General features: G+C 40.2%; 1 protein-coding gene across 3 annotated transcripts in view; it reads left to right on the forward strand.

The window, feature by feature from the left end:
• Window positions 1-24078, forward strand: part of CCDC93 (coiled-coil domain containing 93) — a 100140-nt gene that overhangs the window by 41377 nt on the left and 34685 nt on the right. For 2 of the 3 annotated variants that reach the window (XM_063100484.1, XM_063100501.1), the window contains exons 8-12: window positions 5685-5721; window positions 8299-8391; window positions 8679-8729; window positions 9608-9694; window positions 23517-23633. In XM_063100484.1, the coding sequence (XP_062956554.1) occupies window positions 5685-5721; window positions 8299-8391; window positions 8679-8729; window positions 9608-9694; window positions 23517-23633 (385 nt within the window). The remainder of the gene's footprint in view (window positions 1-5684; window positions 5722-8298; window positions 8392-8678; window positions 8730-9607; window positions 9695-23516; window positions 23634-24078) is intronic. The other variant, XM_063100494.1, reaches the window with a different exon arrangement.

Here is a 24078-nt window from a genome sequence, read left to right on the forward strand (position 1 = left end):
CCACCTCACTGAGACCACGTTGACAGTATATCAATATTTTGTTCTGAAATTCTTAGTTTCAAATGGGATCTTTTGCACCAGTGACATGGATGGAAGTTATTATCACCATGTGAAGGCTAAGTAAATTCAGAACATTTCTGCCCATCCTAAGGAGTGGTTGGTGCATTTTGAGGCTGGAATATGGCTTGCCTCTCTTTAAGGAAGGGAGCAAGGCACAGGTTTTGTTTGTTGCTTCTCTCAGATTCTGAATGTGAAAAAGAGCAAAGTGTCTTCATACCAAACTTAGCTCTTGTTAGTGGGGCCGTGCTGACTTCTAAGCCTAGGGTAGGTATTTGATGAAGGTTTTAAGTTTTTGTTTTTAAGGAGAGGTCTTAATTTGTTTTCTCTTTAGCTTTTTAGCAGGGAGAGAGTGGGTTTGTAGGAGGTGGGGTAGTGGATAATTAGGACATTCTGATAGTTTATTATCTCATTTTCCCCTTTGAGAATAATAATGACAACATTCAGACATGTTAAAAAAAATAACTTGCCCAATGTCGCAAACTATTTAGAGGCTTAAACTGGGACTTGAACTTAGGTCTCTTGAACTCCAAAAGCATGTCACTATCATTATCTGCAAATATTGTTTGAGCTTTCAGTGAAAGTATATTTTTACTCTCTGGTTTTAGAAAGACAGGCCTAGTTTTGGTTATCTGGTCTGAGACTGAACAAGAAGAGAGTGGTTATTAAAAATGACAAAAGAAATTGGATAATACTTAAAGCCCCAACAAGTGCATGTTTTATTCCCCCACCCTGTGGTGGCCCCTCCCCTCCTTTTTGGCCATCTGACTCTTTCCCATAAGTTTTATTCGGTGCTCTGCACTGCGTGGAGCTCTTCCCATTAAATGAGTATTATATAACAATATATGTGTAAAGAATTTGAATAGGTTTTTCTATGGAGAAAACACTCTGTAAATGTTAACTATGCACTACTCTCATTGTTGTCCTTGTCATCATCATTATTAGCAGCAGCCTCTTTCAGTTCTCAAATACCCTTACATATAATCTTTAGGGTCAAATTAGGGTTCTATCCTGAGCCTCCCCTTCCAGTTCTCCTTGTCCCTTTATACTCATTGCCCCAGCACTAGCCCTCACTTTAGCACATGTATGGGAAGTCTCATCCCTCTTCCCTTCCTCCCCCAATCAAGCATGTCTGGCCCTCTGCTGGCCCTGGCACTCACTTTGTTCTATCTTCCCTCACCTTTGTGGCACTCCTGAATTCCTCATCCCCACCTACCTAGTACCATAACTTTAGGAATTCAAATCATCCATCTTCTGTCAGTGTTTCTGTTTTCCACCTCATTTCTTGAACTCTTGACAAAGGAGAAAGTATTTTGACTCCTAGAGCAAGAGGTCTGAAAACTGTTTCTTCTGTGGGGTCAAAAGTCACTCATCAGCTTGAAGCCCATGGTGTCCTCTGACTTTGAGGTCAGCAGTCTAGCCTTTTCCCTCTTTTTTGACTCTCGGTTGCTCAAGTAAAGCTGAGCTTTGAGCCTGGTCAGCCATGCTGGAGGACTTAAGGACTGTATATTAGTTAAAAACGTGTTTAAGCATATTTTTCTAAATGGTATGGTGTTGGAAAAACAAGACTCATAGTTTTGATTTTAGACTTAAACAAAATTACAACTCTATAATATTTCAATTTTATTATGGAACCAATCAACTTTTGGAAGCTATCTTAAACACCTAACCATGCTATTAAACTACTACTATTGGGAAATGCATTTTATATGCTGTATATTTGATTTGCAAGTGGAATTTTGAGCACAACCACTGGAAAACTGGAGTTAGCCTATTCTAAAGTATTAGAGGCTTAATTTTGAGTTGACTTGAAGTCATTCTGTAGTTGGTAAATGAAATATGACATGTCTCCCAACTTGTCTGTGTCCCCTATGATGGAAGTCCTATGACATGCTCATAGGATGTATTTAGTAAATTCCTGTTGAATGAACAAAGAACAGTTTACAGTTATTACTATTTAACACTTTTTTATGCCCCTGTTTTGTTCTGGATTCCAGATAGTTAGACAGCTTTCTGAATTTGACCTGAGGCAATTCTTCTTGAAGGTTAGTGTGTTTCCTGGAATTGTGATGTCCAGTAATGGTCGCCACTGGCCATATGAGGCCATTGGGCAATTAAAATGTGACTCGTGTGGCTCAGAAACAGAATTTTAGCTTTAACTAAGTTAAATTGAAATTCAAAAACTCTTGCTTGATTAAGTTATTGGAAAATGTTTAAGTATGTTTGGGATAACTTGGAGATGTGAATCTACAAATTTAAAATTTATATGTGTGGCTGTCACTATATTTCTTTTGGACTATGCTGTTCTAGAAGATATACATCCTTGATTTAAAGACCACGTGCTAGGATATGAAGAAGTGAACTAGTTGATAAGAGGGCCAGAGCTCTGTTGGTGTTGACAACATAGGACAGCAACAGAGTTGATGAGTCACAGTGAAGAAGGGGAAGCAGGAGCACAGCATGTCAGAGCTGGCACTTGGGAGGAAAGGGCAGGGCTGACAGGACAAGAAGAAAGGGAGGTTGTAGGAAGGATCAAGGGAAAGTAAATGCTTTTGTAGTAGGAAAAGTTGAATCATCCACTTGCTCTTTTTGAGAGTTGATAGGTGTAAAGGGATATCATGGTCCTTGTGAAGATCCAGCAACATGGAGGAGTCTCAGAGACACCAGGACCAGGGAATACAATGAGGCAGGCATTAATGGGCACTGGAAGACAGCTCTTCTTTGTCATACAAGCATTGCTACCATGATAAATGGAGAAGGAATCCTTTAGAAAAGTCAGCTGGATTCTATCTGTTCAGCAAACATTTATCGAGTACCTATTATGTGCCAGTCACTGAAATAGGCAGTGGAGATACAAAAGTGAATGAAGCTGTCTGTGAGTGTTTATAGCAACTCTATTCATAATTGCCAAAAAGTGGAAGCAGCTCTAATGTCTATCAATTGATGAAACAAAATGTGGTTTACCCAGATACTGGGATGTTATTTAGCCATAAAAAGGAGTGAAGTACTGATTCATGCTAAAACATGGATGAACTATGGATAAAATATGATGCTAAGTGAAAGAAGCCAGACGCTAAAGGAGGCATATTGAATGGTTTTATTTATGTGAAGTGTCCAGAGTAGGCAAATCCATAAAAATAGGAAGTAGGTTAGTTGTAGCTTGGAGTTAGGGAGAGGGAAGAATTGGGACTAATTACTGATAGGTATGGAGTTTCTTTTTTGGGGTGATGTAACTGTTCTAGATTTAGGTAGTGGTTGCACAATAGTAAATACACTAAAAACTACTGAAGTATACACTTTAAAATGGTGAATTTTATATTATATGAATTGTACCTCAATTTTTAAAACGTAGGGGAAAAAAAAAGTGAATGAAGCAAAATTCCCTCCACTGCAGAAGCGCAACACACAGGCTTAAAGGATTACACATGACATAATTATTGTACATAGTGCAGTGAGTGCACTGGAGGTATAAACACAGAACAACATATCTGGGGGTAACAGTCTGGGGTCATCAGAAAAGTTTTTCCATAGCCTCTGTCTTTAAGGAGGAGTAGATGGGACCTGGGAGTCAGTCACTCAAATTTAGTTGTTTACTGCTTTATTTGGAAAACCCATAAAGTTCCTGGGCCTTAGATAAGGGCTATCTGCCTGAAGGTATGTCTTCTCTCCTAAGGGTCTCCACAGACTAAAAGAAAACAAGGAATACTCAAAACACTTTTAGGAATAGGAAACTTTGGTGAGACCCTGTATTGGTCAGAATAACTCAGTACCCTTCCACTAGTCTCTGCAAATGGGATTGATTACAGGGATTGATGGGAACTAGGCAGGGTCATCTCCCCAGCTTCACATTAGAACTGGAGCTCTAAGGATGTTGCCTCTTCCTCCACAATCCAGAAGCAGCCTGTAGAATTGGGAAGCTGGTGCTGTGGCTGCTGAGGAGGGAAACACACTGCTTCTGTCAAAATCAGGAAGCTCTTGCTTCAAAACCAGGAACCCACTGTGACAGCTGCTGGCCCCAGAGCCAGGTTGTTTCTACTCCAGTCCGTACCACTACAATGGATCCTTTATGCCCCTTACCCGCCCCTACCCCCCATTTAACTGTTCCACATTCAAAACTCCAGCAAGTATATGTGATTAGTGGAACCTAAATAGCACTCAGAACCCTTGGTGCAAGGGAGTATGGAAAATAGAGTCTTTTGTTTTCCATCCTCTGTAGAATAGGAAGATGCGGTAGATACTCATCAAGCCAGCTCACAGAATCTGTCATAAGGCTATTTGTGTGGATACCCAGAATTTAACTTTGATCTGCTGCTGTGCTTTGGGCCTGTAGATTTATGCCTAGATGCCCAGTAGTGACTTTTTGGTCTTTCCAATTATATGACAGTCTATGACAATCTATTGTAGGGTTAGGTGATACTTGTGGTTTCTTGATTTCTGCACTTTTTTCCCTACTTAGGTTTAGTTTATTCATTCAACAAACATTAGAAATTCAAAATGTAAAAGCAGAATCATTACCCTCAAGGAGAAGGATATAGACACGCCATCAGGCAGCTGGACATAATTGCCATCCAAGGAGCATGTGCAGACTCAGAGCTGGATAGGCCAGGGCCAAGCATGTGCACATGGGGGGTGCTTCAGAGGGGAAGATGCTTTAGAGCTGAGGGGTAAGGGGCCAACAGGGAAGTAGGGGGAAAGAGGAGAAAAGCTCAGGGTATACACAGCTCTCTGTTCAGGCAGTAGATGGAAAGAGAGAGTGTAAGGTGAGCTGCTGGAGGTGAGGATCAATAGTTGTTAGGCAGAGTCATAGAAGAGAAGCCTTGATGAGATTGCTGCAGAGAACCTGTTTTCCCCTGAGGGAAGAAGTCTGCCTTTGATTAATGCAGATCAGGTCAATGCAAAGTTGGATAAGGAATGGGCAGGAAGAGTGGGAGGGGAGTGAGGCTGGAGGCCCCAGACCAGGTAAGAGGCCAACACACTGACCCAGCAAGTGAGACGAGGCGCAAGCAAAGGCAGAGAAAAGCCCTTAGTTTTTCTTAAATGGTTGCATGTAACTTTATTTCCTTACAAATTACGTAGAGGTGTATGAAGCTGGGTGTTTTGCATTATGCTTTTTGTTGTAGGTTGAATGGTTTTTGTGTTGTTATACTTGCTTTTTTTTTAAGCATAGATTAACTAGAACCAGAAAATAAACTAATTTAAACTGAAGTGTGTTTGTGTGTTTCTTTGAATTTCAGGTTGCGTGAAGTGAATATGCAACATTATCAGCATCGTGCTTGGGTTATGTTTGAGAATAAAAAATATACTGGACTTGAAGTTATTGAAGTAGCATTAGAGAACATGTTCAGCTTGAGCAAACACATTCACATTTGTTTATACAGATATTTTTAAGGCTTTTAGGTTTAACTGTGGCTCTGAAATGCAGTTCCTTGTTCAAAGAGTGAGGATTGCACTTGAGAAAAATGTTACACTCTGTATTTTCCAAGAGTTCCCAAAACATTTTCTCCAGTCACCAAATAACCTAAATTCTCTTTGGTGCTTCTTATATAAAAATCCAGCCAAAATGCGTTTGACCAAATTTATTGTGATTTTGCAGTAATAATTGAATTCCCCTTTTTTGTGGCCTGCAGGAGATATGGATTTAGCCGCCAGAGCAATACAGAGAAGGTAAGAAAGGCATAGATAATGGTTGAGAATACTTAAGAGATGAAAGTGACACTGTTGGGCCGGGCAGCTGCTCTCTGAGAAGCCTGGGAGGGGTGGGATGGTAGGGCTGCTGCTGACCAGGCTGTGGTCCCTGGGCAAGCCGGGGTGGCAGGGATGTGCAGCTGCCATTGGTCTCTGCATCTCCATCCTGGCATTTTCCAGCCTGCAGCCCCTGCAGACTGGCAAAACAAAGCAGCAATCTAATCCTGGCACTGGCAGTGAAGGGTTATTAAAAGTCGTGGCCTCAGGGTCAGTCAAATGGGATCTAATAGCTGTAAAAGTGTGACGATGAAGTCCACACCCAAGACTCCCAGGGTACTCCTAATCTGATGAGAGAGACTCTAGACAGGTGGTGTGAACATGATGCTACAGTGAGATAGAACGCAACCATAAATTACAGATCTGCCCTCTCCTAAGACAGCTAAGTATGGTGGAACCAGGTAAGTCAGGATGGGTTTTTCTGAATTCACAAAGGAGTCCCAAAGATTTCTGTTAGTTTATGTATTTATTAATGATCCTTAATGGTCACCAGCAGCATAAATCTTACAGCACCAAATTCTTACTGTGTTCCAGGCTCTTTATTAAGGGCTCTGAATGTCCACCCACCCTCACCCCCCACTTATTCCTGTGAACAACTCTTTGAGGAGGGTACTTACTCCATCTTTTAAGGTCAGAAAGCTGATGCTCACAGAGGCTTAGTGGTTTGTCCAAGGCCACACAGCCCTAAAGTTTCATAATAAGAATCTGAACCCAGGTCTGTTTGACATTAAAGCCTATGCTCATAACCACTGCCTTCTAAATAATAAAGTGTCAGCTAAAATGGTCAATGGCTTCTTAAAAAGTGGAGTTCTGCAGCTTGAGATCTGTTAATAACCTCTTTTCTCATTCTGCACCCAATTCCTAGATTTTCTTGAATAGGACACACTCTTCCTGCTGTTCTCCCACCACCCTCCACTCGTCCAGCTCCTCCAGCCTCCCTCTGCTCCCACCTCTCCTGTGGTGATTGTTATCTCAGTCTTTGGAGGGCACCAACAGTGACTAGGAGCATATGTTCTAAAGTCAGACTGTCTGGCTTCAAGTGCTAGCTCCTCCCTTTCACTGTGTGACTTTGGATTATTTACTTAATTGTTCCTTAATTCACAGCATTTGTAAAGTGGGGGTAGTCATTGTACCTACCTTACAGCATTGTTGTGAAGATTAACACGTAAAGGACTTAGAATGGTCCAGTGCATAGTAAATATTCTGTAAATGCTATTCTCCTTATTAGTATTGTTATTGTCAATTAGTCATGCACTGATTATATTCTCTTTATTTTGGTTTTCTCATTATTCCATTTTGTGTTTTTATTCAACTAATACTAAATAAACATTCTCTCCAGAACAGGATGTTTTTTGGATTTGAGTATGTCATATGTCATGTGTTATGTAATAAAGGTTTGAGGTGTATATTTAATTTGATATATAATTTAAGTCTGAAAAGAATGTCTGTGTATTTGACTGTATTCTGAAATAAAGCAATTTGGTTATGACTGGAAAAATCATGAGATACCCATGAAATAGTGTTCAAATTGGGCTTGTCTTGTCATTCTTACGTCAGATGGCACATTTGGATTAGAAGTCTTGTCCCCTATAGATATGTAGGAGGATAAGCAGTTAGGGTGTTCCTCTGAGCAATGGTAGACTTGTTATAGATAGGTGTCCTAGAGTTGGGATGGTCCAAGAAGGGCATCTGAGACCAATCCTAGTCCTCTCTTTCAGCCCTAGAAGATGCTAATATGCAGAGATTGGAGGCAAGCCTGCAGTCATCCAGCTGGTGGAAGGCAGAGATAGAATTAATACTATAGACTTCTAGCCCATGTTTGAGGAAGAGCAGTTAATCCAGGGCATCTTGAGTGTGATGTGATACATTTCAAGCCTGAGGCTTGATCCAAGGTGTGCAGCGTGATATTCAGATGAAGCAGTTTAGACTTTTATTCTTCAGACCAGTGGTTTTCAAACTTTTTCCGTCACTCTCAGCAGTAAAAATTGTATTTATTTTTTAATCATAATTCAGTAAACACACACACACACCCCAAAAACAGAAGTTTCACTGCTATCTACAAAGCACTCTGATATATTCTATTCTATTATTTTTATTTAATTTATATAGATGCTAGTCATACCTGCTAATCATGTCCCATTAAAGGATCTCAACTGGTAGTTTGAAAAAACTCTCCTTTAGCTGTGATCTGCTCTTGGAGGTGTTTAAATAGAGAGAAGACCCAATAAAAGGGTAAGAATAAGTCTGGCAGATGTTTGTGACCTGATGTTAATTTAATGAGCAAGCAGTTTGGAAATGGAGATAGGTATTTTCCAGACCCTGAAGTTCAACCTGCCTGCTCTGTAGCTTGAACAGAGGCTCAGGTCTCTGGATTGTCCATTCTCTCTCAAGGGCTTGTTCCGCTCTTCTTTCACAGACTCATGCCTCTTTGCAATATTGTCCTTTCTCTACTGAGTCTCCACCTTCAACACTCAGCTCTTTTCACATCTTTCCTTCCAGGCTGAGGACAAGAAAACAGCAGTTCCTGCAGGGCTGTCAGCTACAGAAAAAGCTGATGCTCATGAGGAAGATGATCTTCAAGCAGCTGAAGAGGTGTGTGGTCCACGTAAGCCCCCTGAGGTTTCTGTTCAAGTCATTTGGGAAGAAATTTTACTCTCATCCCCAGCTTTCCCAAATGGCCAGCGCCTCCCACAGCCAGCTGCTATGAGCGGGCCTTTTGCACCTTCCGGTTTCCTTTTATCACCTATCACGATGCATACCATAAAGCAAGATTAAGGAAAACAATCCTTGATTTCACTACAGAGACCCATGTGGGTACATTGCTTCCATCTTACATGGTTAGAACTGCTCACTACTGCTTCTCCGCATTCCTCTCTCAGCAGCGTATCCAGTCACTGATGACCAAGATGACCGCCATGGCCAATGGGGAGGTGAGATGGAAGTGGTTGAAGGGTAGGTGTGGATGGGGACTTGGCACAACCCTGCCCTGCTTTGGGCTGGGGAGCCTCCTTCCAGGGGGACCACCTTCTACAGAGCCCTCCCTCTTCAGCACTCAGTTTCTCCTGTTCCACAGTGCATTACTTTTGAGTAGCTTTTGGTAAATGCCTAGTGTTGCTGTCAGGGGAACCTCTAGAGAGAGACTTGAAGGACCGTTGTGTGAGCAGGAGACCCCTGCTGGGACAGCCCACAAGGGCCTCTGCAGAAGAGCTGGGGTCAGCTCTACCTCTCCTTAACAACAAGTTAAGTTCCCATGCCGAAGGAGCCCTTGTCTTCTGTTTCCTTCTTCACCATCTTGATAGGAAATGGAACACTGAGTTTATAGTTGGTCCTCCAAGAGCTCAAAGTCTGTACAAAAGATTTAGCCAAGTGCTTTGAAATGATCATTTCTTTTGATGCTGGAAAAGGCCTATGGAAGTAAATGGATATTTTAGAGATTCTGAGATTACTTGTCCACTCCCATTTGCTCCTCTTTGTTCCCTGAGTCCTAAGCCCATCAAGTCCCCTGCAGGCTCTGTTTAGTAACCCTCAGGGAGGAACCTGGGGATGGGGCATAGAAGTAAAGAATCATTGTCCAGGGGTAGCCAGAGTCTGAGGAGGATCTAGCAGTCAGCCAAGTGACTCAGGAGGTACAAATGTTTGGCTTAACATTTGTCCTCAGGCTTGTTTTCTCCTTTCCTTGTTAATACATGTGTGGGCAAAGCCAAATTATTTTTTCCCCTGGTAATATTATCTATTTTACAGTAGTACTTGGAGTGTTCAGGTTTTCCAGTTCTGTGGCCTTGAGAATGTACCCTCTGTGTGATTGCAGAGCCATCTCACCGCGAGCTCCGTGGGCCAGATCGTGGGACTCTGCTCTGCCGAGATCAAGCAGATTGTGTCTGAGTACACAGAGAAGGTAGGTGGGGGCCCATCTGGAGTCTCTGCCTCAGATACTGCCCCAAAGCTTTGTTCTCCCACTTCCCTACCCCACTCCCCCAGCAGTGATGGGGTCTGGTTTTGATTCTTTAGCCACGTTTGCAAAAACATATTCACAAGGCCTTACCATGCACAGCCATCAGCATTTGCCCATCAGCTAAATTAATTTTCTTCTGCAGTGCCCCCATTTTTCTAAAAAGATAAAGAGAAAACCTGTTTCACAGAGCAATTATCACATTTGATAAATTGATGCCTGAGGTACAGCACAAATATTTTTCCTTCTCTATCAGGCTTCTTATAGCTTGGGCTCAGTTTGGTGATTGGGCTGAGGAATGAAGCTTTGCCACTTAGGAGATAAGCTCCATAACTCAGCCAAACCCAAGGCAAAATTTTTTGTTTTACTTTATTAAAAGGGTATAGAATGAAAAAAAGACTGAAAGTCATATTTCAGCATCGGATTTTTTTTTTTTTCCATCGGAAGAGTAGGCAGGAGGACCTTGAATATTTCAAGGAGACGGTGATTAATCATTTTGCACATAACTGATTCTAGTCTGGTTGAGATGTAGTATCAGTAAAATCAGATTTACAGGGCATTGTTTCACATTTCTCCTCCCCCAGCCATACTCAGTCTGCACTCTTAAAATGTTGATGTCTGTTGAAGCATCCAGCCTTTCTTCCCTTGTCTCAAAAGCCTTGACCACAAATTAGCGTTGCCCTGACCCTCTGTGCAGTATTCTTCTGAAGTGATTGCACAGGTGGTGTAGTAAGAGAAAGAGTATCACCTATAATCTGGGGGTATTATCTGCTGCAAATACAGCAGGCAGTCATCTCCCACCAAGTGAGGCGCTTTCTGAGCAAAACGATAAAACAGCTTGCAGTGTCTGGGAGTGGGATTCTCTTGTTTTCCCCACACCCCAAGTAAGTGCTTCTTAACACGGGCTTGGCTTTCTAATTCAACTCTCATAGAATCTAAAGTGCTCTGTCTTTCTGTTTAACACCCAGGAAAGATGACACTGGTCAAAACGTCATCCAGGATTTGACTAGAAAAGGATTTTGGTTATCCTAAAAGTACAAATAAACTCAAAAGACTTGAAAATGTAGATGTGGAAAAATGATTAAGTCACTGCCCTAAGGAAAGTATCTTGGTTTACTGCCAGCACACACACCTGAATGGCAAGAGTATGAGTCTACACCCGCCCTTATGTGGCCACATAGCATTGCCGAATTCAGTTTTTTAGAAAAAAGACTACTGGTTAGGTCTCCACTGCTATTTTTATAGGGAATCTAGTTTTTATTTTTATCTTCAGTCTTGTCCACTGTGAGTAGATAGAAATTCCGATTATTACAAGAGGGAAAGCAAGCAGGCAGACCCTCCTTTGGTTGGGAGTACATTAGTCCCTTGCAGTTTCCCTTTCTGTGGTTTCAGTTACCTGAGGTCAACTGCAGTCTGAAAATATTAAATGGAAAATTCCAGAAGTAAATAATTCCTAAGTTGTAAATTACTCTCTTACTGTGCCTAATTTATAAATTAAACTTTATCATAAGTATAGAAAGTATCATATGTATAGAAAAAAACATAGTATATAAAACATAGTATATAAAGGGTTTGGTACTCTGAGGTTTCAGGCATCCACTGGGGTACTGCTATACATTTCTCCTCCTAAGCCCTCTCTCTGCCTAGGAGTCCTGAAGCTGCCCCAGTCAGGCTTGCATTTTGCATGTCTCCTTCAGGGTCTCTTTATCTCCTGAGTTTTCTCCTCCTCACCCCTGACCAGTGATCTCTACCCAACTCCAGTGGCTGCATTCTGGTATTTATCATGGTCTATTCTCTACCTCCATTTCATTCTTCTAGAAAAGAGTGAAATTGGAAGTAATTTTGGACAGGAATCAACAGGTCTTTTTGCAAGGGCATATATAATTAAACTCATAAAGAATTGGAGAAGATTAAGGGCTCATTGCCAGTTGTTTAATCTTTCTTTGCTATGGTATCTACAAAATGGGAATACTATTACTTTCCTAGCAGGATGTTGTGAAGATTAAATGAGATGTGACCAAAATGCCTCAAACGGTGCCTGGCACATTATAGCTCTTCAGCTAATGGTAACCTTTGTTTGCATTTTTATATAGTTTGCATTTTGTTGTTGTTGTTGTATCACATTCTAAACATTTTCCATGTTTCTAGCCTTCATGTTTATTTTAATAATTATATAATCTATGTATTAATGCAGCACAATTCATTAAACAGTTCCCTATTTTAAGAATTTTAAATTGCTTCTGTTTGTCATTGTAGATAATATTGTTGTGAAATCTGAGCAGATAGTTTATGCTGAAATGTTTCCTAGGAGTTGGATGATTGAGTTATTACTCCTCTTCTGTGTTGCAAAGTTGTAACAATGTAAAATACTGTCAGTGATGAAGGGGCTTTCTGCCATACCCCCAGCATTTCCAGCCTTGATTGTTCATTTGTCTAACTTGCTACTGTAGTAGCTGTGAAATGGCACCTCCTTGGACCACTGAGAGGATTGGAGATGGTTCCATGTTTTTTTTTACTCTGTTTTCTCCTTTGAATTGTCTGTTACAGATTTTATTTATTTATCTTTTGGACATGTGATATTTTCCTTGTAAATCTGAATAAAGTCTGAGTTCTAGATTTAAATATTTTGAAACTGTGTTGCAAGCATTTTTGGAGCACTATTTTATTTTTGTATTGTTTTTCATTACATGCAAGGAATTTGTATGTAAATTGGTCAATCTTTTTTCTCTATTACTGTCTCCAAATGAGAGGTTCATTGTTTTCACATGAATCTGATAAAGTAGTCCATTACATTTAAGCTAATCTTTTATTAATTATGTTTAATTCTTTAACCTACATAGAGATCATTTTTATTTAGCCTGAAGTGTGCATCTGTCCTAGTTTTCTTATACTTATCCACTTATCCTAATATCTTTTATTAAATAATTTCTTTATACTCATTTTGAGACACTTCATTCTATTTTTGTGTTTTATATCTAATTTAAACTGTATATATACACTTTCTTGTTTTATTGGTTTGTCAGTGCTTTCCAGCTGGAGACCTAGTTGTGTTCAACAAGGAACACACATATAGTTCAACAAGGTGGGCTTATTGCTGGTTGTAGAGAGGGAGAACACATACCAATGGGAATTGTGGGGCATCTCCATGAGAGGGTGTTAGAAAAGATTTAGGATAGGATTTGGGCTTGTGTTAGGTGATTTTGTGGAGCATTAACGGAAGTGGGGCTTTGCTCTGAGTTGAATGCTATAAGGAGGAGTGAGTCTATGAGTGAGCATGTTAATAAAACTTATCTATAAAACACCAGGAGTGAATCAAAGTCAAAGCTGTATATGTATAACAGCCATTTCAGGAGATGTTTGGTCAGTCTGTGATCTGGATAATGTTTGTGATTTTTGTCTGTGTTCAGACATAATTACAGAGTGGTAATGTTTTTGCCTTGATCCTTGCTCACCATCACGAGGTGGCCATGTCTGGTGTTGGTGTTCTTGGAAATTGTTTATGTTTGACACCGGGGCCAGGTCCCAGCAACATCAAAGCCTGGCTGATAGTACCAGGCTAGCTCTCAGATGTCAGGGGCTGCTTTTCTCAACCTCAGGTTGTGTAGTTATCTATTGGTGCGTAGCAATATTACCACAAATGTGCTGACTTAAACCAACACACATTTATTATCTTACAATTTCTGTGGGTCAGCAGTTGGGCACAGCTTGGCAGTGTCCTCTACTTCAGACTCTCAGAAGGCTGCAGTCTCATCTAAGGCTCTAAGGGGAAAGGGTTGCTTCCAAGCTTACGTGGTTGTTGGCAGCATTCAGTTCCTTGCAACCTGTTGACTTAGGTCACCAGTTCTTGCTGGATATTAGCTGGAGGCTACCCTTAGTTCCTTGCACATGAGCCTCCCCAACATTGCCACACTTATTTCATCAAAGCCACCAGGGTAGGGCATTTCCTTGCAGGATGGATATTACAGTCTTATATACCATAATTATGTACATATAATCACATATATCCCATCACCTTTGCTGTATTCTGTGGGTTAGAAGCATCACAGCTCCCACCCACATTCAAGGAGAAAGGATTACACAAAAGCAGGTGTGAACATGAGGAGGTGGGATCATGAGGCCACTGTAGGGTTGTCCATCACAGTTTGCTTATTTATTTTTTATCTTACTGCCTAGATTAGGCTGAAACTGGGCACTGGCAATTCATCTAAAATCGGTATTGCTGCTGCCATCAGGGTCTTAGTAATAAAACCCTTGGAAGTAGAGATGGGTTTGAGGAACACCTAAGAAGAAAACTATCAGTAGTACTTGAGAAAAATCCAAGTTAGGCTGAGATCAGGATGTATTTTTGCTTAGTGAAGAAAAGGGACAAAATAATTTTAGAGTATAAAGTATGAAAATGATTTTGTGACCAAGGAATAAATTCAGTAGTCTGCCTGGTGCAAGTGTTCGGAAAGTTGACAGGCACCGAGATACAAAAATGAGGTCAAAAACATGTGCAGAATTCTCTTTCATTTGTAAAGTTCACAAGTTCTTCTAACAGTGTAACATGATAAATAATCCGTGTGTTTCAAAGCAAGTCTCTGAAATATATAACTCAATTTAATGTGGTTCCTATAAAGCAGCAGGGAAGAGGAATGTGAAGAGGCTTCCAGATGTAAAATTCATGAGTATCTGTAGGCTCTGGGCCAGGTAGCTCCATCTCCTTTTGTTTCCAAAGGGTAGTACCCTTCCCAGAATGTGTTAATGAGGCATCAACACTCTGCATTTTGGTGTTGATGTTTAATGTTCTTACTGCATCATAACATTCATTTTTACAGGGAGGAACAGTCTATTACTGTGATATGCAGAAAACCAAAAAGTCTGACTGTCCAAAAAATACTTCCGTCCCACTAAAAAATACTTTTATACTCCCTGAGCCTTTTTGGAAACCAGAAGAATGGAAAGGAAGCTGGACCAGGGTGAATGCAAGGTTTTTAGAAGGGCAGGAGTGGACTGTCCCTAATGGCACATATTAACTAACCATATACCATTTTGACCACTTTAGTCCTTAGTATGCCACCTACATCATTCCTTGGCCAACATCTCCCTAAGGTGGGATATTAGAACAGTTTGTAAATAGAGGCACAGATCTGTGTTGGAGAATCAGAATCTAACTTGAGTGTCTTCTCTGTGCAGGTACTTTCTATAATCTCATTTAATTCTTTTAAGCTTCCTCCTTGGTCATAATCCTCTGCCCCCCTCCATCATTATACTTATTCATACGCAGGGGAAATTGTGTGTATGTGGACCACGTTTTACTCATCTCTGTAACCTCAGAGCCTCATCGAGTGCCCACCAATGTTGGAGCTTAGTAAATGACTGTGTGATACCACATCCATTTTGCAGATGAAGAAACTAAAGGTTAAAGAGGTTAAGTAACTTTTCCAATACCATATAGTTAATAAGTTCCAGGCTTAACTGTAGGACTGTCTGACTTTGAAACCTGCCTCCTTGGCTAGGTGGAGCTTCCTTAGGGAGAAGCAGAAATTACTTTCTTGGCCGTCCCCAGTGTTTGCCTTCTAGGCTTTTCAGTGCCTGTGCCTCCTTAGACTCTTCCACCATCCGACTGCTTACCTTGGGCCAGCTGGAGTGAGGAGGCTGGAGCATAATGGGAACTAACCACAAAAACAAGTGACAATGAAAATGGTACAGCCCAGGCACTCACACAGTCACACCTATGAAGTTTCTATTTGGGGTGTCCAGTGACTTCACATCACAGGAGAATACCACATTATAATATCCATATCCAGCTCTTTAAAGTGTAGCATCCTATCCAGAAGACTGTCAACATCTTGATCTTATTTTCATAGTGAGATGTATTTTAGATCATCGAGGGACTTATTTGTGAAAGAAATTTTTTCTCTTAATAGGTTTTGGAAATTTTCCTGTCCAGCAATTAAGAAATTCTGGCACCATTGCTTCTGACCTTTTGATTCTGAGGACCATTCTCTGGCAGTAAGCCAGAAGCCTTTGCTCTGTCTTGAAGTTAAATCTTTCAAGAGCACCTGGGGAATCTCATCAGGTAATTAGAGCCTGGGTATTGGTCAAGGATGCATGCATAAAAACACAAAGGAAAGGAATTCTCCAGAGAATGCAGACAATTACATTTGATCAGAACAGGTTTTGTCCCCTTCTACTACGATCATTTTTATTCTGTTTTATGATGCAACCAGCAAAGTGCCTCTTCAGTTCCGTCACTCACTAACTGGACAGTGTGCCTTAACACCTTTTGGTTGCAAGTGAGAGGAGCTCTGCCCAGCATGGTGGTATAAGCAGAAGGGGACCTTTATCAGCTCCCAGAACTGGGAGCCATAGGGACTCAAACAGCCTTGTTGTATCCCTTCTCCCTTGCTTCACTGTGTGTCTCTCTCTTTCTCTTATCACCTTGGAAGCCTGGCCACAGACCGTTTCAGTCTTTCTGTACCCTCCCCATATCTGTATACAAAATCCTAAGAAGGGACTCTCCTTTGTTTGGTATGGTTTGCTCACATATTCCTCTCCGAGCCAGTTGTTGTAGTCAAGAATTGGGGTCTGTGATAGGCAGCCCCTCTGAACAAGAGTAAGTAGGAGATGGTGATTCCCCAAAGGAAGGGATTGTTGTTACTAAACCAAAGGATACTGGGTACACATGTAGGTAGCACCTCCATAAGACCTTTGTTCTTACTAGGCTCTCAGGAAATTTATTTGGCTAAATCAAATGGAATTGACCCAAAAGAATCAATTGTTAATATATCATCTGTCTTCTTGAAGTGGCTGCCTTCATGATGTTATTTCTCTACATGATGTTATTTCTCTACCCTGGTTTTGTAACCCTTTTAGTCTTTCCAGTTAGTGTATAAAGGCTTCTTAAAACATTTAAAAAGAAAATCGATATAATTTTTGAGATATTTTAAATCTGTTTGGTTTCTTTTCTGCCAGAGAACTGACTGAATTGACTGCCTACATGAGAATGAGTCCTTTTTTCAGCAGACACCTATTGAGCATGTACTGTGTCCAGGCAGTGTCAGGTGTAGGGGTCAGTGGTAGAGTTACACGAAAGTCAGGGATGCTGCCCTGAGGAGCTCCAATGAGGAGGCAGTCAACCTGTAAATTACAGAATAACAAAATTTGTGTGTTTTCAAAGTGGATGCCAGTTGCTCCTTGGTTTGAAATGTTAGTATCTGCTCAAAGAAAAGTGGTTGACATAAATGATACTGAAATTTTTTTCCTGTTAAAAATTAGGCAGAATGGATGACTTTTTAAATTGTGCTTAGTTGAAGTGAAATGAAAAAGCAGAGGGTTTGGGATACAACACCCCAGGGGCCCTTGCCTGCGTCAGGTGGTCCCAGGAAACTTAGCAACCAGGAGACCCTGATGGTTTTGTTAGAGAATTAGTCCTGAGCGGGACCCTATCTGATTTCTAATAAGCTTAGATCTGAATGTTTCCAATGCCATCATCTTGCCTCACTTTTTTTTTTTTAACCACTTGCTAGCAGCATTGGCATGTGGAGTTGGGGAAGTGTAGTAGAGGGAGGGGTTGCCCTCTTGGCAACCTCCTGCTTGTGGCCACAGATAGGAAAATCTAGGTTTGGATCAGGAGAGGTGGGGGATCAGGGCCTGGGGTGGATTTTTAAACCCTTTCATTCTAGTCTCCCATTTCTTCACAAAATGTCATAGGTGTTACACAAGTCACATCCTAAAATTAAAATTAAATTTAAATTTCTGGAGGGTCAAGATTTCATCTTGGTACTCCTGTTGCCTAATGCATAATAAATACTCAGTAGAGGCTAATGTATAACTTGAAGACTCTGTGGAGACTCTTCTTTTTTATTGCCATTAAGTGTGACTCCCCTTAAAATAGGCTGTTCTGTGATGTGTGGGGATCAACTCCTTGTCATCTCCTTCCTAGCACTACTAACAATGTGCTGTTTCATATGTCTCTTTGCCTGTTTCCCAGGACTAGAATGTTTGCTCTACATGAGGGCTGGGATCATTGTATATGCACAGTACCTAACATAATGGGGTTTTCACAGACATCTGTAGAAGGAAGGAAGAAGGAACAAGAAGAGCTTTCAAAATGCTCTTTTCCTCTGTGACACAAGTTAGGCATAGGGGAGAGTGTGGAGGATACAGCACTTATGCTTGAGTTGGTTTTTCCCGTCTAAACTGTGGGGGTCCAGAGGTAAGGTTTTTGTCTTTTTCCACTTCTGCAGTGCCTACTACTGTGCCCCACACGTAAGTAGGGTCTGAGCAAAGGTTAGTTGAACTAAGCCAAGGAAGGCAGGGAGAGAGATTTAAAACTGTAATCAGAATTAAGAGAGTAAGAAACCCTGTAAATATGGAGAGAATAATGCTAAATGTGTTGACATTTTCAGACTGCTCCAAGATTTCCTGAATTCTGAGTGACTAAGTTGTGCAGTGTGCAATAACTAACAGCAAAGAGAATGGTATCAGCTAATGAATTGTCAGCCTAGTGGGATTGTCTCAAGCGATACGGCACAACCGATATATTTCGGGGTCTTTATCAGTTCACATAAAGACATAGGCATTAGGCTTGTCAGATTTGAACATCACATAAAGCATCAGTTAAGAAGATAAATATGGACTGTTTTATTTAATTTCAGAAAAATCAGTTGTACCAATTCACATTTTGGTGAGGCTGCCCTCTGACCTAACAGTAGTTTGTGGGGATAAAAGTGGGAGGTTTTGGATTGTTTATGCCTCCTAAATGGAAAGTTCATTCAGAGCAGGGATACCGTATTGCTCAAAATGGGACCCAGAGCAAAGCCTTAAACTCAGCAAGGTTACATAAACATGGGTCTTTGAAACTTATGGAATTTCATTAGTGGGCATCAATAATACTGAAATGAACATTTAGTATTTGGTTTCATTAATGGGAGCAGAGGGTAGGTAAGGGAAAATGGATGATCCCATCCTGTCTGCAGTGGTCAGACTCCATCAGGAATGCTTTAAAAGGTCACTTATAAACTAGGGTATGTCCAGAGGATGGCAATCAAGACGACGAAAGGTACTGGCATCTTGTTATAGAAAGGATAGGTGGAAGATCTGTGGGTACTTCTAGAAAAGTTGGACTGTCATGTTGAAGAGTGATTAGATTTAATCCATTCTGCTCCAGGGAGGAATGGGCATGTATGTGTGATTCTGTCTTTTGTTTTTGCTAGCTTTTGTTCATGATACTTTGACTCCTGATGTGCTTTTGATTTTTGACTGTGAGTCCATCTTTCTTGGAAATTTATCGGTAGAAATTATTTGAGGCCAAGAGTTGAAGTTCTTTTTTTCCAGGGAGGATCTGCTTTTGCTTCTGCCAAGCATCAGGGACATCTCAGCCCAGGTCCATTTTACAAATAGTCCTGATTTGCAGGGTTTTTTGACCATCTAGGTAGTGTGTGAATTTAGATTGTAGAACTACACAAGGGCAAATCTGTTGTTACAGAATCTCATTGCAGATTTTTTTCTACATACACACACCAGTACATCTGTGTCAAGGTGTATGCGGGGGAAGTTGTTACTGATTTGTGAAAATCAAAGTTTGAGATCTCCTGGTTTTGGCAAATACCCTCAGGAAAAAAAGTCAACTTCAGTGGGTACACGTACCTTCCTACATTCCCACCTTCACTTTCTTTTTGGCCCTCCAGAGTTTTTTAACATTCTTGCTAGCTCATAGATTTTAAAAAAATAAATAAATAAAAAATAAATATCTTGTTGTCTGTTTATTTGTTTTCAATTGAAGGGTCAGGCAAGGTGCCAGAAACTGAAGTCTCTTTTCAGTATAGAGAACTTCTGGCACCCTCGTGAAATAGGGATCCTTTATTATTGTCAGTTTCGTGACCATTTTTGGTGGGGGAGGGTGACAATGTAGGAGATCCCTGCATTAGAAAGAAGGTTGATATGTAGATAACCTTTTAGGTCTCTTTCAATTATAAAATTATATAGTTTTAGCTAAAGTAATCATTTTTTTTTTCTCTTGGTAATTTACCATTTTGAACTGGACTAATATTATTTGATGATATTTAAATCTGTTTTCTCTAAGAATAGAAGTTGTGAATATCTGTCAATTATTAGAAAACATAGAATCTGCATTAGAAGTTGTATTAATCCACTCTTTGGTTTTGAAAGCACGTTCTTAATCTGAAATTGTTGAACAAAATTAGATTGGCACTTCAACCCTCACTCCAATGTAAACATAAATGGAATATTTGTAGGTGGTTGGTATTCTTGGACAGATGTTGCATCTTGCAAGTAGAAGTCAGTTAAGATGCCCCAGGATTTAAATTTTTTCTGTCAGGGATTTAGTATAAAGCCCCCACTCCTCTTTTCCATCTGTCCAGCTTTGAATCATCATTGAATATCTAACTTGGTCATCTTCAGCTTTTTTTCCCATTGTAACTCTCAGTGAATGATTTGTTGTATGAGCCCTATTGCTTTAAGGACCCGTTTCTGTCTTCATCAGTCTGAGTTCTCTTGGCTTTGAGAAGGGTATTTGCAAGAAACGAAAATTTAGATTGCTTAATAAGAAGTATGTTTGGAATATAGGCGCAATCTGCTTTCCATTGACTAGGTTAAGAATTCTCTTTAGTTCATCTCTGTAATAAACTATTTTATCTGTCCTGAAATAACTTCCTATTAAACAAAACAGATTTCCATAGCACCATCTCTAGACTCAAAGGCAAATGGAGGAGCTCACAAATTTATATGTACTATGGATCTGTACATGTGCTATTATTTATTTTAATAGGATTAGAGAAATGTCAAATATGGAAATGATACTTAAATATTCTGATATTAATGTGCATTGATGCTTTGTAAATGCAAATTTAAGAGACTCCACAGAGTAATGAGAATTGTTACCTAGCAATAAGAGAAAGTATTTTGAAAGTCCATGTTTGCTTGTAACATATACTATCATAACACTGGTATGATAGAGGTTTGTAGAGAGACTTCAAGATTCTTTCCATGCACTGCAGTCATTTTTTCTCTGTTTGTATAGTTCTCTGAATCAGCTGTTCAGTAAAAGAGTGAAATCAGAAAGAACTTTCCCATCTCAGCATTATATGCACGATGGCTGGCCTCTTGGTGGGCACATTTCATTGTCTTTTCCAGTCAACACACAGATTTCTCAAGTTCCAGTCAATGAGTTGTTTCCCAGTCAATGGGTGGATTTGCAAGTGAGTAAGTCCCCTTAGATTAAAGTAGTGGATCTCAACATTTTTAGTTTTATGATTCCTTTAAGGACTTTGAAAAATTACTGAGGACCCAGTGGCTTATGTATTAATTCATTTACAAGTAACAGTAATAAACACATTACATGTTAAATCAAAGCAATGATATCACATGTCATGTAATATCTAGAAAATTTCACTGTACAATTATGAGAGAATGAGAGTGAAAAAGGCAAATAACATCTTAGTAATATTATAAAAAAGTGTTTGACCTCACAGACCCCCTGAAAGGGTCTTGAAAAACCATGTAGTTCAGGATTTAGGTCTAGATAGATAGATAATAGATAGTCAACCAGCCTGGAAATCTTTCCAGGTATAAGATAGCTACTGGTTTTTACTTTAAGAAGAGTTCTTGTAAGTAAGGTTTGAAGGTCATAGTTTTATGTGTGTTACATACCCTAATAAGAGAGACTGGAAGCTAGGTGGGGAAGGCAGTTTTTATTCTTTTGGGACTTTGGTCATAAAAGCAGTTGATGAGCAGGAAAACCTGCTAAGAATTGGAGACATTGTCCAACCTATGCCTAAGCTGCAGAACAGAATTGAATGAGTATGTACTTAGCCCCCACAGACTGGAGGAGGTCTGGGAGTGAGTGATACCTGGATCCATGGGAGGCTGCCTGCCCACATCTCGGTCTGGAGGCCAGACAGGCAGCTGGAGGAGGTCAGGATACTCAAGAACAATCCTGAATTCAAACAGAGACATATCACGTGGGGCAGTTCCAGTGAATGGGGTATTAATTCTGTTTCAGATGTTAATAAATCATGAACTAGAAGGCTTATGTAATTCTGCTAGTGAAGTAAAATGCCCTGAAGATATGCCAGTGACACTTTGGAAATCAGTGTCAAGGAATCTGATTTGGATGTTAAGACTCAAATCTGAAATTAACTGTAAGAGAAAAGCTGTTAAATATATAGCATTCGAAAGTGGCCACATTAACTTGAACATAGTTCAGGGTGATCTAGAGTAGAAGAGATGTGATTAGTTCATTGTAATTCAGTTTCTAACAAGTGATTTGGAAATAGGAAGTGGGTAATCTTTCCTCTTCCCCCTTTTTTAATACTCTCAAATAGTTTTCAGAAACAGTTTCTCCTTCCCTGGACTGTACAGGTTGTGAATATCTTGATGTGTCCAAAATTAATTTTAAAAAGGCAACTCCAATTCCCAGAAATCCAGACAAGGTGAAATAATGTTGGCATTTTCCAAAGTCCCATGTTTCAAAGCTAGATATTTTGTAATACCGGATTCTTAGTTTTTCAACTTCCTTTATGGCCTAACAGCCCAGGAGATAGAAAATGATGTTCCTATCTGTTTTATGCATTCATACCTGCTGGTTTTTTCCCATCTCCAGAGTTGTTAAACTGCAAAAAACTCATCATCCATTAATAATGCTGCTGAATTATTTAGAAAAATCCCTAACCAAATAAATGATGGTTATGACCATCCAATTTCTTCTCCTCCTCTCTTTCCCATCTCACTTCTCTGCATTTAAAAGACTTCCAGACATTCAAGCCCATGATCACCATTAAAACATGCAGGGAAAGTCAAATCCCCAAATAGTTTTGTTGAAGTTGGGCTTAAAAATCAATGATTAGCTTGGAATTGGGATACTTCCTGTACAAAAGGAAATGTTATTTAATATAACTGTCTGTAATCATCCAAGAAGTATTTTAAGAACACCTTTTGCAACAGGGTTGACATTCTTGTTTCTTTTTCTTGGGGCTTCTCATAGGGGTCTTGGGGCAAGTGCTTGCATTCAGCATCTACACCAAGCTACTTCTTTCTTTGCATGGTTTCTCAGTAATGGCCATTCCTTTTCTGGAAAATGTTGCCACCTTCACCTCATCATCCTGTCCAGAAATCTTTCTTACCCACTTCTAGTCCTGACAATCACTGTGTCCTGACTAGCCCTTCTTCATCCCTTCCTCACTTATACAGTTTCAGAAGTTTCCTCTCTCAGCAACATTTATCCCTGTCAAATCTGTCCTCTGTTAACACCAGAAGATCAGAAATAAGAAATGATCGAATGAGAGCGGGCCCAACCATGGGGGGAAATTAGTTAAGAGACTCACTTTTCATCATAAGTGCTTCTAAATGGTAGGACTTTTTAACTGTATGCTTGTAATGCTTTGGTGAAATTGAGTCAATTCAACATTCTTGATAACTCCCTCTTGAAGACATCACTATGACTGCGTTGTTACCCTATTTAAGACCCTTTGTGGTAGGTGCCTATTTCCTATATAATATTAACATAACCACAGTCATATATCTCTGTGCTTTTGCTTCTACTGTTCCCTCTGCCAGGAATGCAGATTCTATTGATAGGGATTTGATCATTTTGTCAGAATCTCCTTCTGTGGACCAGGGTTTTGAACAGGGCCCTGTAGATGTCCTGGCTTGGTGTGATTGACTGCCCAGTAGTGTAGGGATGACTCAGACTGAGCAGGGATGGATCACATGAACTGAGGTGGACTAATTAAGACCTTTGGGTCTGCCCTCCTGTTTTCCACAGCAGTCTGAGCTATCAGCTGAAGAAAGCCCAGAAAAATTAGGAACCTCCCAGCTACATCATCGGAAAGTGATTTCCTTGAACAAGCAGATTCTGCAGAAGACCAAACATCTGGAAGAGGTTGGTGTTTTCTTTTTATAATTTCATTCAGGTAAAATGAAATCATTCTTCATAGAAGGGAGAAATTGGGGAAGGAGTTAAGATCTTTGTGATAGGTTGGTCAAAAGAGATTCCAGAATGGGAGGTGGCATATTATACCCTTCAGGCCAATCCAGCTGCCACCTGGATTTGTGAATAATGTTTTATGGGACCATGCAAAACCATTGTTTATGTATTTTCTGTGGCTGCTGTTAAGCCACATTAACAGAGTAGTTGCAGCAGAGACAATATGACCTACAAAGCCTAAAATATTTACTACTTAGCCCTTTACAGAAAAAGTTTGCCAACCTCTGTTTTACAGCAACACAAAGCAAGAATAGCATTAGTTCACAAGTATTTACTGAGCACTGCTGTGTGTTAGGCACTGATCTAAGCTGTGGGGATGAGTGTAGAACAAGTTATCTAA

This window comes from Cynocephalus volans, chromosome 1, assembly GCF_027409185.1.
Source record: "Cynocephalus volans isolate mCynVol1 chromosome 1, mCynVol1.pri, whole genome shotgun sequence".
In the NCBI taxonomy this organism is placed as follows: Eukaryota; Metazoa; Chordata; class Mammalia; order Dermoptera; family Cynocephalidae; genus Cynocephalus; species Cynocephalus volans.